This window comes from Carlito syrichta, unplaced genomic scaffold (genome assembly GCF_000164805.1).
Source record: "Carlito syrichta isolate Samal-C Ts95f unplaced genomic scaffold, Tarsius_syrichta-2.0.1 Scaffold308755, whole genome shotgun sequence".
Lineage (NCBI taxonomy): Eukaryota > Metazoa > Chordata > Mammalia > Primates > Tarsiidae > Carlito > Carlito syrichta.
The window spans coordinates 347,020-365,871 of NW_007252851.1; the positions used below are offsets into that span (position 1 = coordinate 347,020).

At 35.8% G+C, this 18,852-nt stretch overlaps 1 protein-coding gene across 1 annotated transcript in view; it reads right to left on the bottom strand.

Annotated features, from left to right (window-relative positions):
• Positions 1–237: 237 nt before the first annotated feature.
• Positions 238–18,852, bottom strand: part of RGS22 (regulator of G protein signaling 22) — a 139,536-nt gene continuing 120,921 nt past the window's right edge. Inside the window, exons 23-28 of the mRNA XM_021716336.1 lie at positions 16,663–16,821; positions 4,872–4,967; positions 2,257–2,350; positions 1,741–1,824; positions 1,445–1,487; positions 238–317 (exon numbers count right to left, since the gene is read on the bottom strand). Coding sequence (XP_021572011.1) covers positions 1,483–1,487; positions 1,741–1,824; positions 2,257–2,350; positions 4,872–4,967; positions 16,663–16,821 — 438 coding nt within the window. The 3' untranslated portion in view covers positions 238–317; positions 1,445–1,482. The remainder of the gene's footprint in view (positions 318–1,444; positions 1,488–1,740; positions 1,825–2,256; positions 2,351–4,871; positions 4,968–16,662; positions 16,822–18,852) is intronic.

An 18,852-nucleotide genomic window follows, 5' to 3' on the forward strand; every position in this document is an offset into this window, starting at 1 on the left:
TATTTGTTGAAGGATTGCTTGGAGTATGGCATTATACTTCCTCAAGGACTGAGATAAGCAAAACATTTTGATTCTTCCAACTTGGATGGTAGTTATTTTATTCTAAATAAGTTAAGCTATTTTTATAGTCTTGTATGTCATGTGTACAGAATAGCTATAATTTCAAAACTATGGGAGTAAGAAGTCAAGCTTTATTTTATCTTCCACCTCGATAATTCAGAATCAAACTTTATTTAGATGGTAGGCCTGTTCTGATACTGACCATTAAAAAAACCACTTGAGCTTCTCATGTCAATTAAATCTGGTTTAAAGAATTTCTGCAAAAGAAAAATAAATGAATGAAGGCATAAGCATCTAGAGAAAACATAAACTCACAACAACAACAACTACTTTATGTAAGTGTAAGTAAGAGTTGACATAAGGATCAGAAAGTGAACAGAGGTATTAGCATATCCTACATGTTGAGAGCACTATGAGGCTGGCCTGGGGGGTGGAGGAACTGGCAGAAGGTTGCAATAGCTAGCTTAGACTAGAAGAGAAAAAAAACGAGTAGGCTAAGAACCTTAAGGCCTACTCATCAAACCCTTGCAAAAACCAGAAAACTAAGGATGTTGAAAAACAAAAAGGCAAAAGAGAAGAGAAAGAGGACTTTTATCTGGGTTCTTCAAGTATTGGGTCAATGGAGCTGGTCTGAGTACAGTGGTGGTTACAACTAATTGATCACAACCAGTTCCAGATTTCTTTGTTCCTTCTCTATTTCCACTGCTTCACTTGACTAGCCTTAAAGAAAAATTGGGTGAATGGGCTAAACATATACTACATTATACTACTAGATTAATTTGTAAGGCATTGTTAAGCTCTAACATCAGTATCCAATCAAAACTGTTTAACAATGCCTTACAAATTAGTTTAGTAGAAGAAGGGCCGGATTGATTGTTAGTTATTTTTAAAATATTTTTCAGTTCCTTCCAATATTACCAACTTAGAAAAACCTGGGAAAATTGAGCCAGAGCCCAATTTTCCATACATGTTCTTTGTGGAAGAGAAAAATGAATAAGAAGTAAATAGAAACAATACGTAATCACTCTCCAGAGAGAGGCCTTACTTCTTATAAGACTGTATCATTCGGGGCAACCCCTTCGGGTCCCCTCCCACTGTGGAAGCTTTTCTGTCCTCTCAATAAATCCCGCTTTCTCAAAAAAAAAAAAAAATACTGTGGCATCCAAGAGGGAGGCAAGGCTTTCCTACCTCTTGATTTGTTAGAGGGGCATGTATGTATGTGGTGTTGTGTGATATGTGTGTGTGTGTGTGTGTGTGTGTGTGTGTGTGTGTGTGTGTATGAGGTTTATGTGTATGCTCGTGTGCTGATGTGCACGTACATGAATGTGTGCATGGAAGAGACATAGGTGGAACCGACCAACTCAGACTATGATCTACGTCTCACCTCTTAGCAGCAAGATGTAAACACTCGCATGAATGCTGTCACTCTGGAAAAGAGATGCAGTTTTAGGTACATTTCTTAATCTTTCCTCCTCGGTAAAGGAGAGAAGACAGAGACTGAGAGGCCAGAAATACACACATACACATGTACACACAGAAATTCTCCTAATTTGGGGGTCAGAACAATGTGGGGAAGTCAGTCCTCATTCCTTCCTCCCTCTATATTCTGGATAGCCGGGAAGAGCAGAATTCAACAATAAGAAAGAAAGAACTGAAGGTAGACTATCATTGGAAACTCACTCAGGCTGTTGTAGAAAGACCAATTCTTTCGCAAAGACATAGTTGAAGCAGTAGGCTTAAAATTTGTGGTAGATGCAGATACACCTGCACAGAAATAAGAGAAATAAGAAAAAAACCGCCGGGCTCGGTGGCTCAGCCTGTAATCCCGCGCCTTTGGGAGGCTGAGGTGAGTGGATTGTCTGAGCCCGCGGGTTTGAGAACCGCCTGGGCAGCGAGACCTCATCTCTACAATAAATCAAAAAATCAGCCGGGTGTGGTAACGCATGCCTGTAATTCCGGCTACTTGGAAGGTTGAGGTGGAAGGATAACCAGAGCCCAGCAGGTCGAGGCTGCGGAGGCCGGGAGCGGCCACTGCACTCCAGTCTGGGCGACAGAGTGAGACTCCAACTCAAAAAACAAAAACAAAAAAAGAAAGAAAAAAACAGTGAAGTAATCATTGGCAAATTGCTCTAATTAATTAATTAATCTGTGATGGAAGACAACAAAGCAACCGTGTAAGCAAAAAGCAAAAATTACCTGTAAATAACCTTTTTTCCAGATCTTCTTGTATTTTAAGAAGAATTCTCTCCTGTTCTAAGGCTTCTATGTACTTTGAGTAGCACGCTGTTGGCTAAAAATGCAATTTTCAAAGTTAATTCTTGACATGTTTGCCTCAGGAAATAAACAAGATGACTTCTATCAGTCCTTTCATTTAAACTTTTAATTAAAGTATAACATACAAAAAGAAAAGCGCACATAAGTTTACAAAAGCATACATTTTCACAGACTGAACTTACCATGTAATTTTTTAACTGGGCACCACAAATTATTATCAATATACCTTAGTCCATTTTCATAAGAATATTTATAATGAAGTAAAGGTAATTGTTTTCTTTTTTTTTTTTTTTTGAGTTGGAGTCTCACTCTGTCGCCCAGACTGGAGTGCAGTGGCCGCTCCCGGCCACCGCAGCCTCGACCTGCTGGGCTCCAGTAACCCTTCTGCCTCAGCCTTCCAAGTAGTTGGAATTACAGGCATGCGCTACCATGCCCGGCTGATATCTTGATTTATTGTAGAGATGAGGTCTCGCTGCCCAGGAGGGTCTCGAACCCGCGGGCTCAGGCAATCCACTCACCTCAGCCTCCCAAAGGCGCGGGATTACAGGCTGAGCCACCGAGCTGGGCTGGTAATTGTTTTCTATAGCCTTGACAACATTTTAAAATTCCTTGGTTGGAAGGTTGATAGGGATGTGATGGTAGTGATATGCTATTTTTCTGTGACACAATGTCAACAAAAGCTTTACAGATATCATGACAGCTACTCAGTCAACTTTATATATTGAATTTGATTATGAATTTGGATGCTTAGCAAAGATCCACATTTTAGGGACAGGGTAATTAATTTTACATTTGGATTACAATTCTTCAATGTATAAAATCTATCTGAAACAAATGCATATACTGTCAGCCTTCTGCATCCACGTGTTCCACGTCCACAAATTCAATGATCAAAATATTTTTAAATCAATAAAAGATAATAATACAACAATAAAAATAATACAAATAAAAACAAAATAGTATAACAACTATTTATAAGGCATTTACATTGTATTAGGTATTATAAGTAATCAAGAGATGACTTCAAGTATATGGAAAGACGTGCATACGTTATCTGCAAATACTATGTCATTTTATATCAGGAACTTGAGCATTCTCAGATTTAGGTACCCGCAGGGAGTTCTGGAACCATTCCCCAGAAGATACTGAGGGACAACTGTACAGGGCATCCACATTTACAAAATGTCAATGTATTATTATTTTACAAATTGCTAAAGTAATTCAACATGTATACTTTAAATAGTAATAAAAATAACCTATATATTTATAAAACATCTTTGTTTCCAAAAGCTCTTTAGTTTTTAGTTTATGATGACAGGATATCATCATCATCTTCATCCCTTTCTTTCTCTCTCTCTTTAAAAGGTAACAGGCAGCCGGGCTCGGTGGCTCAGCCTGTAATCCCGTGCCTTTGGGAGGCGGAGGTGAGTGGATTGCCTGAGCCCGCGGGTTCGAGACCCGCCTGGGCAGCGAGACCTCATCTCTACAATAAATCAAAAAAAGTCAGCCGGGTGTGGTAGCACATGCCTGTAATTCCGGCTACTCGGAAGGCTGAGGCGGAAGGATCCGGAGCCCAGCAGGTCGAGGCTGCGGTGGCCGGGAGCGGCCACTGCACTCCAGTCTGGGCGACAGAGTAAGACTCCAACTCAAAAAAAAAAAAAAGGTAACAGGCTCAAAGGAAATTATGTAATACTGACTTATGACAGAGCAAAGATCAAAGCATGGTATCTTAACTGCACAATTACCCGTTTATTTTTATACTGTGTTTCTGAAATTTAATGCTAGTCATTTACTAATGAATATATTTCCGAATGACATTATGTATTAGGAATCATATGTTTTCAGATATCTCTTTTAGTAAATGATTCCACAAAATTGGCTATTTATCTTCTCTCAATAAAAGCTACCAGTTATCTCGTCAAGTGACTGAATTTGACATTCCTAAATGCCAAAAAGCTTATCTCTTGAGTTAATATTATCCTAAGGTGCACATGGCTTTCAATACAAGTCATCAAAAATGGGTACAAATTAAATTTATGAAATTATAGGAAAGTGATAGTAATGTGCTAGTTATAAATGTAGATATAAACAGAGAAACTATAAATGTGTTAGTCAGTGGTTCTGTGTGGGCAATTTTATAGTCACTTCAAATAATTAAAAAATTGAAAGTAAGCATTTGACATTCTTCTATTATCTTTTAACCCAAGAATATAACAACCTATATATATTTTTAATTTTGTTCTCTATTATACTATTTCTGGCATATTTCCTTTTCCAATAAGGTAGTCACGTCAACTTCTGCAACTTAAATCTTCTTCATGTGTATCAAGAAGTTATTTTCCTTGGTTATATTGCCCAGGATTCTCTAAAATTTGAGTGTTCTCTGGAGGCTGAAGAAGATTCCCTTCCGATCTCTCCTAGTATTATAATTTCACCTCATTTTCAAGCAAACCACATCTCTAGTGCTGTACAATGAATGAGTTATTGCATTCCACTATTCAATGCTCTAGAGAGGAAGTGAGCTGTGACTTGCTTACCTGTCGGCTGTAAGCTTGCAGACCTAGGATGGAATCACTGACTAAAACAGTTTTGGTAGCAGACATTGAAGTACTTGCATATTGTTTGAGTCCATCCTGTAATCATATTAAAGTAAATTATTCAAAAAAGGGATACTGCTACGTTAATATAAACTTATAAGTAAGGAGTTGCAACATCATATGACAATATTTCATGCCAAGAGCTACACTTGAGGTTTCATCAAGTCAGTATTACTAACAGGACAGTCTCCTATTTTGATCTTTAATTGTATCTCATGCTAATATAAACATGAAAAGTGATGAAGCTGAATGTAAAAATCAAATTCTAGTATCCAAGAAAAACCACTAGAGATATTTTCATGAATACCAATTCGGATTTCTCACTAGGGAAATCCATAATTTTAGATCCATAATTTTAACTTTTATATTTTATTACATAAATTTTATGCAAATGGAATCTAACTAAATTTTCTCCTTTAAAATCTGATTTTTCATGCAAAATATGCTATGAAAATGTTTCGATGGGAATACTATAGAAGTGAAATGTAAGCTGGGTCTTTGTATTATTTACCACTGTATATCCACTTGTAGAACAGTGTATGCCACAGAGTAAGCACTCAAATATTTGTTAGATGAAGAAATTAATAAATTAAGTCACCATTTTCAACGGATGAATAGTCATATACTCAAAGATGTGACGAATAATAAAATGGATAAACTGGATCATCAAACTACAAAACACTGCTCAAAGAAATCCAAGAAGACACAAACAAATGGAAAAATATTCTATGCTCATGGATAGGAAGAATCAACATTGTTAAAATGTCCATCCTACCAAAGGCAATCTACAGATTCAACGCAATATCCATTAAGTTACCAACATCATTCTTCTCAGATCTGGAAATGACAATACAGAAATTCATATGGAAACATAAATGACCACTAATAGCCAAAACAATCCTTAGCAAGAGAAACAAATCAGGAGGTGTCACACTTTCAGACTTCAAACTTTACTATAAGGCTACAGTAATCAAAACAGCCTGGTATTGGTACAAGAACAGGCATATAGACCAATGGAGCAGGATAATGATTCCAGAAGCAAAGCCTCAATTTCTCAACCAACTCATCTTTGACAAAGTCTCCAACAGCAACCACTGGAGAGAGGAGAACCTATTCAGTAAATGGTGTTGGGAAAACTGGTTGATCACATGCAGAAGATTGAAACAGGACCTCTACCTAACATCATATACAAAAATTAACTCTAAATCGATCAAAGATCGAAACGTAAAACCTCAAACTATAAGAATCTTAGAAAACTCAGGAGGCACCCTTATGGAAATTGGAACCAGCAACCAATTCCTGTTCAGAACCCTAAGTGCCCATACCTAAAGAAATATGATAGACAAGTGGGAACTCATCAAACTAAAGAGCTTCTGCAAAGCGAAAGAAACCATCAAGAGAGGAGGGAGACAGCCCACAGAATGGGAAAAAATATTTGCCAACTGTATATCTGACAAAGGCTGAACATCTAGGAACTACAAGGACCTCAAATTTGCCTAAGGGGAAAAACAAACAAACAAACAGCCCCATTAAAAAGTGGGCAAAAGACATGAATAGAAACTTCTCAAAAGAAGATATATGGGCAGCCAACAGACACATGAAAAAGTGCTCAGCTTCACTCATCATCAGAGAAATGCAAATCAAAACCACAATGAGATACCACCTATCCCCACTGAGAATGGCCATGATTAATAAAACAAAAAACAGATGCTGGCGAGGATGTGGAGAAAAAGGAACACTTCCACACTGCTGGTGGGAATGCAAACTAGTGCAGCCTCTTTGGAAGACAGTGTGGTGATTTCTGAAAGAACTAGAAATTGACCATACATATGGCCCAGCAATCTTCCTATTGGGAATATACCCAGAGGAACTCAAGTCATTCTACAAAAAAGATACCTGCACATGCATGTTTGTTGCAGCTCTATTCACAATAACAAAAACATGGAACCAACCGTGCTGCCCATTGAAGCAGGACTGGATTAAAAAAATGTGGCACATACACACAATGAAATATTATGTGGCCATAGAGGACAAAACATATGGACTTTGCAGCAACTTGGATGGATTTAGAGTTGATCATACTCAGTGATCTATCACAGAAACAAAGAACAGAGTATCATATGTTTTCACTCATAAGCAGACCTTGGACAATTATCATAATACTATAAGAAAGGGATTGGCAGTAGTGGGAAACTGCCGGGGGCGGGGGTGGGATTGGCAGTTGAGGGAAACTGCTAGGGGAGGGAGGGACACACCTCATCAACAAGGGTACCTGCATAATTAACATTTGTATACCTAAACCTGAATTGTACCCCACATCTTTAAAATAAAAATAATAAAAAAACTGGATCATCATTTTCAGTAGTTAATATTCTAGTAAAGGGATATACCATAGATGATTTAATGAATGCCTCCTATAAGAAATTTAGGTCATTTCCAACTTTTTACTATTATAAATGATGCTATGTACATACATCTTTGTGCATCTTTATTATTCTCTCCTTTAGAATAAATTTCTAAAAGTGTATTGTCTGATGAGAAAGAATGGACATTTTAAACAATATATGTTGTTGAACTGCCTTTAAAATGGTACTTCATTAAAAAGTACCATCTTACTTTTTCTCCAATAATATATGAACTTTTATGCCTTTTTCTCATACCCTCAGTCAACATTGGGTACTGCCCTTACTTTCTTCTTTGCCAGTCTTTATGTCTTTGGTTATTAGCAAGGTTGAACATCTTTTAATGCTCTTACTCACTTATATTTCTTCTTTGAATTGCCTGTTAATGCTCTTTAACCGATTTTCTATTGAGTATCTTTTTTTTCTGATTTATTTTTACAACTTATATCACACATTTTGTTTCCCAATTTATCTTTTAACCTTGTATATTTTTGCCATTTAAAATTTTTTATTTACTATCTTTTTTATCTCAACAGCTTTTGAAAGTACAACTGGTTTTTGGTGCACTGTACAGTGGTAAAGAACTCTGGGCTTTAAGTGTACCCACCACCCCACTTGTGCAAATGATTAGCATTTTTATTTAGTTAAATCATTGTGATCCTTTGTTAATGAACTTCTCGCTGTTCATTTTAAGTACAGATATTAAACTAGATGAAACTTTTTCATGAGATTCTCTTCTTCTCTCATAACTTTCTTCAGATTACCTGGCTACATTTGATTACTTAATAAGAATAAAAAGTGGAGGACAAAAACTGCATTGTCTTAAGGGTGTCACGTAGAGGAACAGAGCAGCAGTGCCATTAAAAAAAAAAAGTGGAGAATATAGGTATTTGATATTATCTTTGTTATTAAAAAGGACAACTACTGCTATACTATTAATAACTAACATTTACTTTATGACATGCATTGTGCTTGTGAATGGTTTGCCAAAGACAACAGAATTAGTAAGTGGTGAGGCCAGGATTCAAAACCAGGGAACCTGATTCTACACACTGTACTTCTATACACTATGCTGTACTGTCTCAGATCAAATGATCAAATAATACCTTGCACTTACAGTGGAATAGCTTACATAGGTCTTTTATACACATCATGTCAATTAACTCCTCTCAATCATGTAAGATTAATATTATCACCATTAGTTGATAGGTGAAGTTGAAGCTCAGAAAGCTATGAGTCGTGCTTGTGGTTACCTACAGAAATCCAATGCTTTTCACAGTGAAACGGATTTTTTTTTTTTAGAGCATCCATTTTTATACTCATAGGCTTCCTTCATGCATTTTTCTAGCATTTCCTCATGGTTCACTACAGTCTCTTCATTGACAATAACATTTTGAAACAAACATTGGCTACTATATCGGTCTTCTTTAAATTTTCCATGTTAAAATAAATGCATGTGTGAAATCTGCAGCTACTAATAAGTGATAACAATATGCTTATTGCATATAATAAGAATATTCAAAAGCAGAATTCCTTTTCTTCTTTAGTATTCACTCTATAAAAGGGTTGCTTTTCAATTGTCAATATGTGTACCTAACCCTGTTAGTAATTCCCAGTTAATAGATATAGATTAGTGAAAAGACCAACTAAAGACATTTGCAATTCCATAACCTAAGTATAATATGGATGATAAAACATAAATTCAGGATTTTCCAGAGAAGTAGCAATTTAAGTCTTTTCTCTATTGCAATCACACCATATGTCCCAACTTTCATATAATATACTTGTCATATAGCTAAGCAAATAGAAAATACTTGAGACTAAGAGAGCTGTGAAGTTCTTTTCAGAGCTTGGGGTACAGTAAGAGATCTTTATATCCTCCTCACTTCTACATTAATTCATTCAAGAAATACATATACAGAACTATTTGCTAAAATCCTACTTTTAAGATGAAATGAAATGTATTCTATGAAGTCTCTCCCCTCTTCCCCCCAAATAATTAATTGCTCATTTTCTGTGATCCCAAAGATTTTTTTGACTATAAAACTTTTATGGTTAACTGTCTATGTGTGTCTATCTACTCTTACACTATATGTAAATGAGATCCATGCCCCTAGCACCCAGCATAGGCACTATATGTAGTGGATGATCCATAAACGTCTTATGAAAGAAGGAAGAAAAGGATTAGCATGGGAAGCTCTGCTGAGAGGCTACTTAAGCTACATTAGCAGACTCATCTGATCAGTGGAGCTATTCATAGGACCACAGGTAGAATCAGAGAAGAGCTCCAAGCACAAATAAGTTAGACAATATTTTATTTTTCCCCCTAAATACATTCTTCCAATGTCTTTTGGAAAAGCTTTCCTGAGCCTACAAACCTAGGATCACATTCTTGCACCCTGTGAACTTGCCTCAAGGGACTGGAGAAGGTTTATGGGAAGATTTTCATTTAATGAACTCTATTCCTTGTTGGAATACATAGATTGGGCTAGATGCACAGTTGGTGTGAGGGGAAAATCAGATTTGGCATTATTTGATTAGTTATTTATCACCTAAACTGTTGGCAGGTGAGTGTGAAAAAAAATTAAATTATCAAAAATAATCATATTTAACTTTAATGGTATGATTTATTTAATATCTGTAAATATGACTGTGCCCCATGGTTACAGAATTCATACACATTCACAAAAGCTATATGAAGCCACATTTTGAAGAACTGACCCAAGAGAAGCAAGCTTTTATAGGTACGCCCTCCTATTTTCTGGCGCCTATGCTTTTCCTGATTCCCATTCTACACTGGAAATACCCTCAACCTCCAGATAACATAAAACATCAGCCAGAGATGAACTTCCACAAGTCTGATCTATTTGCTCTATAGTTATCAATCATATGAAAAATTATTAAATAAACACAAAAATATTTAACATATACTTAAGATATGAATAATGAAAACACCATCAAAACTCAAGAAATAAAATACCAGTAACTTTGATCCCCTTTGAGTCACTCTCCAATCCCATCTTCCATCTCCACCTGACCCTGACCTACAAAGGTAACCATGATACTGAATTCTATGTGTTTATTATTCCTTTACCTTGTTTTTTGTTTTGTTTTGTTATGAGTTGGGGACTCACTCTGTTGCCCAGGCTGAGTGCAGTGGCACAATCATGGTTCACCACAGCCTCAACCTCCTGGGCCCAGGTGATCCTTCTGTCTCAGTCTCCTAAGTAGCTGGGACTACAGGTGCATACCACTCTGCCTGGCTAATTTTTTTTTTTTTTTTTGTAGAGACAGGTCTCACTATGTTGCCTAGGCGGGTCTTGAACTCCTGAGTTTAAGCAATCCTCCTGCCTTGCCCTCCCAAAGTGTTGGTATTACAGGCGTGAGCCACCATGCCCTGTCCTTATTCTTTTTTATAGTTTAGCATGTTAGTATCGGTTGGTGTGATTTTGAATGTTATACAAGTAGAACTGACTGCTTCTATTCTTTTGAAACTTTTTCGCTCAACATTAGACTTATATTCATCCAAGTTTATTCTTGTAGTTATAGTTTATTTTCTTTTCACCATAGCATAGTATTTCACTGTATGAGTTTATTGATCTAATCTACTATTAATGGGCATTTGGACAGTTACCTGCTTTTTGCTATTGAAAACATGGTAGCAATATATGCTCTAGTGTAGTGTTTGCGTGTGTGTGTGTGTGTGTGTGTGTGTGTGTGTGCACGCGAATTACTTTAATGGGTGTATATACAATGTGTGTGTGTTATATATGAGGGATGCTCCTCCAAAAAAATGGAATTATCTTTTGGAGGGCAGGCCCCTTGTAGTTCAGGCTTCCCCCCCAGGTTAGTGTTCTAGAAACCCATCAGCATCAGTGTACCAGCTAGTGTTGTTGTGGGAGGCTGCATTCCACTTCAGTGAATTTTTTTTGGGGGGTGGGGATTTTTTCAACGTGTTTACCCATTTCATGATGGGTGATTTATAAGCACACCTGCCTACACTGCGCTGAGTGCCAGCAGTTTTTGATCAAAAACAGTATGTCCCCTGTGCCCTACCCTTCCCGTTCACTCAATCTCTCCCCAGAGCAACTTTTTGCTTCTTCTGATGAAAAAAAGTCTTGAAAGGGAAACGTTTTACTTATGTGGAAGAGGTGAAAGAAAAAAATGGCAGAAGCACGAAAAGGCATCGAAATAGACATGTCCAAAAACTGTTTTGAGCAGTGGCAAAAGTGTCTTGATAGGTATAATGCAACAAATGGTGATTACTGGAAGGTGGTTGAAGTTTAAACATGTAAGAATACACAATTTTTAAAATAAATAAATTCCAGGTTTTTTTGGGTCCCCCTCATGTGTGTGCTAGGTTGAAGGACATGTACATCATTAAACTTACTGGATAAGATCAACTTATCAGTTAAAAGGAATGTATCAATGTACCCTCCCATCCAGTGGTTGGGACAATGCTTATATTATGTCTTATATCATGTAGAATTATAACTATTATGACTATTATAATGACTATTCCACATCCCTATTATTGATACTTCAGGAAAATAAAAGACATTTCAAAATGAGCAGAAAATGTCAGGTGGTAACTATATAAAACTACTGTAAGAATAAAACAGAAAAGGAGAATTCCAACATTTTAGTTAATAACTATACTTTCTAAGAAATCCAACCATGAATCAGAAAAATGCTATGATAAAAGAGCCCCAAATGAATTAAATATCTTTACATAAACACTTACATATATGAAATAATACTCCAAATCATAAATGTGGAAATTAATGGCAGAACAGGACAAAAAATATAAAAAAGAAAAACATAAAATGACAGTTAACTGAACCTAGAAAAAAATGAAGAAAGACAAAACTCTCTCAGAAATGAAGATTTAAGCTGCCCAAGGGAGAGGAGATTTGACTAAATATATATTTGTATATGCGTATATGTGATAGAGAGAGAGATTTATATAAATGTCCATATACTTCCTTATCCATATAAATGTGTGTTCATATAAATGATACATGATATGCAATAAATAATATATATGGATCAGGAAGAAAGTATATATATTTTGTACAAATTCCCTTCCTCAAACTTGGCAGAAGAGATAAATCTACAGACTCAAGAAGCTGGGCAGTGCTCAACAGAATAAACCCAAAGAAATCACACACCTGAGGTATCATAATCAAAATCCCAAAGACTAAAGAAAAAGAAAAAAATATTGAAAGTAGTAAGCTAGAAACAATACCTTACCTACAGGGAAAGGAGAAGATAAAAGGAGAAATCTCAGAACATCAAAAAGGAAGAAAAATGGAAAGCGCAAAAATATGGGTAAATATATAGACTTTTCTTATCCCTTTGAGTTTTCTAATTTGTGTTTGATGATTGATGCAAAAAATCATAAAATTGTCCAAGGTTTTTTTCAATACATGTCGAGGAAATATTTAAGATAGCAGGTGAGGGTAAAGGTCTTAAAGAGAGATAAAGTTTCTAGAATCCACTCAAACTGATAAAATGTCAACATCAACAGACTATGGTAAGTTGTATAAATATCATGCAATCACTAAAACATCTCATCAGAGAGATTCATTCAAAACCATTGTAGGGCAACCCCTTCGGGTCGCCTCCCACTATGAGAGATTTTCTGTTCTCTCAATAAATCCTGCTTTCTAAAAAACAAAAACAAAAACAAAATTGTAGATACAACAAAATGGATTTCTAAGAAATGTTCAAGTAATCCAAATGAAAGAAGTAAAAAGGAAAGGGAAATATGAAAAAACAAAGGGAAAAACCAAAATAACATACTTAAGACCTAACATATCAGCAATTATATTAAAGATAAATTGAGGAAGTTCACTTGACTTATTGTCACAAGGGAGGGCTTTGCAGTATATCTTGAACATAGTAGTGCTTACATGAGTCTACACATGTGGTAACATAGCACAGAGCAATGCCCACGCATTGTACCCAGGTCAATTTCCTTACTTTATTATTGTACTATAGTTAACGTAAGAGGTAGCCACTGGAGGAAATTGAGGGGAAGGTTCAAGGGATCTCTCTGTACTTTATCTGCAACTACCAGTGAATGTTAATTATTTTAAGATAAAAATAATTCTAAATAATCATCTGGAATTTGAAACTTTAAAATATCATAGCAATGGCATTATTTTGAATATAAAATACTTTGTAATAAGCAAGAAATTAAAGAACTAAATAAATAGACATACTGCATTCATGGAATGGAACATACAATATTGTCAGGATGTCAGTTCTCCCCACACTGATCCAAAGGTTCATTACACTCCTGATCAAATACCAGGTATTTTTTTTTTTTTAAAGAAATATACCAACGGATTCTAAAATTTATGTGAAAGTACAATGAACCTAGGATAGTGAAAAACAGAAAAAGGAAATGGAAGAAATGGATAACTTGTAACTTATAATTCCTTATTTCAAAACTTATTGTAACTAGACTACTATTCTTATTTATATATTCAAGACTGTCTTGGCCTAAGTATAGAAAGGTAGATAGAGTTAAATAGAGAATCCAGAAATAGACTACTTAAGTATGGTCAACTGATATTTTATAAAAATGCCAAGGTAATTCAGTAAGGTAAGACAGTCTTTTCAACAGTGGTGCCTGAACAATTGGATATCCATATGCAAAAAACAAACCAAAAATATCTTTGACCCCTATGTCACACCATATATCAAATTAACTTTAAAATGGATTATAGATCTAAACATAAGAGCCAAAACCAGAAAACTTCTGGAGAAAAAGAGCTAGAAAATCTCTGTCACTTTGGATTAGGCAAAGATAGTTTAGATAGCACACAATAAGTTCAAACCATAAAACATCTTTAAATTGCACTTACCAAAAATAAGACATTTGCTCTTAAAATACATTGCTAAGAAAATGAAACATCAAGCTATAGCCTGAGGAAAAATATTTGTAAAACACATATCTAATAGATGACTTGTATCCGGAAAATATAAAGTATTATGAAAACTCAGCAAGACAATAACCAACCTGATTTTTAAAACTTAGGCAAAAGGTTTGAACAATTTTACTAAAAATGATATAAGAATGGTAAGCAAGCATGTAAAAAGATGTTTAGTGTCATTAATAATTAGGGGAATACCATTCCATACCCATAATACCAAATATTGGCAAGGGTGTAAAGAAACTTTAGCTCTCATACACTCCTGGTGGTAAAGCAAGAAAGCAAGGTATGGACTCTGAGAAGATCCTCATAACACTTATAACAAAAGAATTAGTATCTAATGAGAAAGGGATTAGCAGTAGTGGGAAACTGCCAGGGAGGAGGGAGAACACCATATCAACAAGGATACCTGTATAATGAACATTTGTATACCTAACCCTGAATTGTACCCCACTTCTTTAAAATAAAAATTTTTTTAAATAAATAAACTACAATTTAAAAAAGAATTAGTATCTAGATCTCATAAATAAGTCCTAGGAATCAATAAGAAAAAGGCACTGTAATCCCAGTACTTTGGGAGGCCAAGGCAAGTGGATTGCCTGAGCCTGTGGGTTCGAGACCAGCCCGGGCAACTTTGCAAGACCTCGTCTCTACAACAAATAAAAAATTAGCCAGGTGTGGTAGCACATGCCTGTAGTTCCAGTTACTTGGAAAAGTGAGGCAGACGAATTGCCGGAGCCCAGCAGGTGGACACTGGAGCCTGGGCAACAGAGTGAGACTCCAACTCAAAAAATAAAATAAAATAAAATAAGAAAAAGGCAAATATCTCCCACTCCCAGAACAGGCAAAGGAACTCAATATGCAACTAGTATGACAAGAAATCCAGAGTAAGTAAACATGTGAAAAGTTGCTCCGCCTTGCTAAAATTAGAAAAATGTAAATAAGTGCATCAGCATGATGAAATACCATTTGTCATCATCGATTGGCAAAAATCTCAAAGTATGAATATTGCCAAATACATCAAATGAGGACTATCAAATGAGGAAAAGTGGTATTCTCATACTTACTGCTGGTAGGAATGTAAACTGATGCATTCACAAGGAAAATAAAAAGATAGCACTCGCCGGGTTCGGTGGCTCAGCTTGTAATCCCAGTGTTTTGGGAGGCTGAGGTGAGTGGATTGCCTGAGCCCGTGGGTTCGAGACCCGTCTGGACAACTTGGCGCACCCTCATCTCTACAATAAATCAAAAATTAGCTGGGCGTGGTAGCACTCGCCTGTGGTTCCAACCACTTAGAAGGCTAAGGCGGAAAGATTGCCAGAGCCCAGCAGGTCAAGGCTGTGGTGGCCGGGAGCGGCCACTGCACTCCAGTGTGGGTGACAAAGTGAGACTTCAACTCAAAAAAAAAAAAAAAAAAAAAAAGGTAGCACTCAAAAAACAAAAATGCACATACTCTATTACCCAGTAATTCAAAAAAAATGTTTATACATGTGAGTATGAGGACATCTACAGAAATATTATCTGTAATAATGCTGTTTGCAAAGGTAAAAATTGGAAACAAATACCCAACAGTTAAAAATAATATATTAATTCATATAATGAACTAGTATGCAACAATTGAATGGGATAAACTAGATCTAAGGATAGCAGTAAGGGTAGAACTAAAAGAAAGCTGAGTTTAAAAAGCAAGATTTAGAAAGATAATATAGCATAAGATGTGCAACAGATTCATAAACCATTTATTCTCTCCCCTCAACATACAATCCCCTCCCCCCACAATTCATATGCTGAAGTGCTATAACCTCCAGTGTGACTGCATAGGGAGAAAGCTTCTTTGGGAGGTAATGAAGATTAAATGAAGTCCCTCGCATGTGCAGACACAGCAAGAAGCAGGCTGACTGCAAGCCAGGAAGAGGATCCTCACCACAGTTTGAATCAGCTAGCATCTTAATCTGGGACTCTACCCTCCAGAACTGTGAGAAAATTAATTTCTGTTGTTTAAGCCACCAAGTCGGTGGTATTTTGTTATGGCAGCCTAAGCAGACCAATGCAATGTAGTACCATTGATGTAAGTTAAAATATACACAAAATTGTATTCTGTATTGTTTGTGAGTGCACACACATGCATAAAAAACTATCTTTAAAAAGGGCTAGAAGAATATATCCCAAACTTAATGGTTACTCTTAAGTATAGGCAGGTAATGGAACTTACAGTTGGGTTAAGAGATTTTACACTATCTGTAACACAGTTAAATTTCTTAAGAGGAAAAAAAGCAAATAAGGTAAAGTGTTAACAGTGTTTATTTTAACCAAACTTTTCTATAATGCACACATATCACATACCTTTTACAGGTCTGATTAAACCCAAAATTAGTCTTGTCTTACCTTTCCAAATTTTTCGTCTTCTATTACTGCCAACTTTTTCTTCTGCTTATTATATTCTTTTCTTCTCTCCAAAACACTCATAATATTTTCATCAGTTAAGTTCTTCCTAAACTCACAAAACTGAGCCCAGAATTTAAACAGAACCCCAAAAATTGTCATCTGTATAAAAAACAAAGTATGTCTCAGATTACAACTTTATAGAAATGTACCAATTTAAACTTTAATTCACCATAATAACAGATTAACTGTTCTATCTTTAATATACAACGCGTTTCCTCCAACTTATTGTCTCCAGACATCTTGGTATAGTTTAGCTCGGCACATGCTTATCATCATTGGCTTTTATTACCAATGAGAAGTCTTTCTTTAAAAAAAAAAATACACTAAATACACTTAAAAGTCACTTTACTCTTTATGTTTCCCTAACCAATTGATTGTATTAATAAAGAATCCATTAGGTCTTTTAAAATAAGAAATTTATGTTTTCTTTTAAAACATATACGAGTTGGTCTACCACACACTCTGCTGTTTTATGCAAGTATTCCAAATATTCAGTTCATCAATGGAAACCCTCCCACCCACTTTCTTTTAGAGAAAGGAAATACCATTTTGCCTCTGGAAAAGCTCTTAAACAAAGCTAGCAGATCTAAGAATAAATCTTGAGTAACTTTTAAATGATATAATCTCTCTTTTATGTGAGAGCAAGAAAAGTAACATTCAAAAAGCAGAATGGTATCCTGGACAAATGCTTTCTATGAGGATACTTTACACTAAGTGATTAATTGTGATATTTTGAGAGATAAGAATAGTTGCTCTAACTCCCATGCCAAGTTTTCCCATTAGTTCCAGAGGCATACATTACTTCCAAGAAGGTAGGACTTGCCACATCAGATCAAGTCCAACATATTATTGCTAGGAATGGCCTTTACCTAATGCCCTGGAGAAAAACGAACCATCCCATTAGGCTCCAAGCCAACTCTTAGGGGAAAAGAGAAATTTTTGCAAAGTAAATGCTGCAGTGATCCACAGAATCTTCAATTGGCATATTTCATTACTCCTCTCTTCCATACATGAATGTTATTAGTAATTCTAAAATTATTCACTCCTTTTAAAATATTAAATCTGATAGCCTCCTGGGAATGTATATGTAAAATCTAGAGATATTTTATTTGATGAAATGCAGGCTTTTAAGAAATGTTCACATAACATTTACCTGCTATTCATTAATTAGGTTATCCACTGTTCCAATGTTAAGGGATCATGGAAGCTTTTATTATGAACTTAAGCTTAAATATTCCTCTTTCTCTATTTACCAACTATTAACCATACCTCTCGGTTATCATTTCAAAGCTTGACATTCCCAGTTCTCAAATACTAGTGGTGCCAAAAAAATGTATACACATTTTAAAAGATGTTATCTATGTATTACTTTTCGAAGCTGAATTGAATTACAGTAGCAACATGTAGTATGACATTCCCTCAAAAGATGGTGTTAATCAAATGAATGCAAGTGTCATCATGCAACAGACAGGACAAAGAAAATGGCGGAGGCATGGTTGTCATTCGGGGAGCAAGACCATTCTGAAGTGGTATTTGAAATTTGGAAATGTTGTGGAAGTACAACAATGGAGGTGTGAGTATGCAATAGAACCTCCAACACGCCTAACAACCGCACAAATCTGTGATAAGTTTGAGATGCATGATTCTGTGTGTGATATGCGCAAGGGAAGATTCAGGAGGCCTCACACAGCAACAAGTCCTGCAGTAGTTTGCTGTAATCCAGTGTCTGGAGGCTGCTAGTAACCACTTTGAGCACCTCTCGTAATTGCAGAAGTCAAACATGACTTGTATTCATCTTTTATCAGTATATATTGAGTATTGCAATTTTAATATAGTTTTTTCCTTTCTTGAAATGTGTATACATTGTATACATCTTTTTGGCACCCTCTGTATATGTATTTCCATCTAGAAGTATTTCCAGTCAAAGCCACCCAATTAGGACACAATTTTTCAATGGAAGACATAAAATCTCTCTATTCCCTAAAGTTGCAAGTGAGGTTTTAGGTTAATATTTACTGTTAGTGAAAATTACCCTGTACCTCCAGAACCTTAAAAGATAACCAAATTGGGGGTAAGAAAATGTTTTCATAAGTATAGAGTTACTTTGCTCACTACCAGTGGATGAACAAT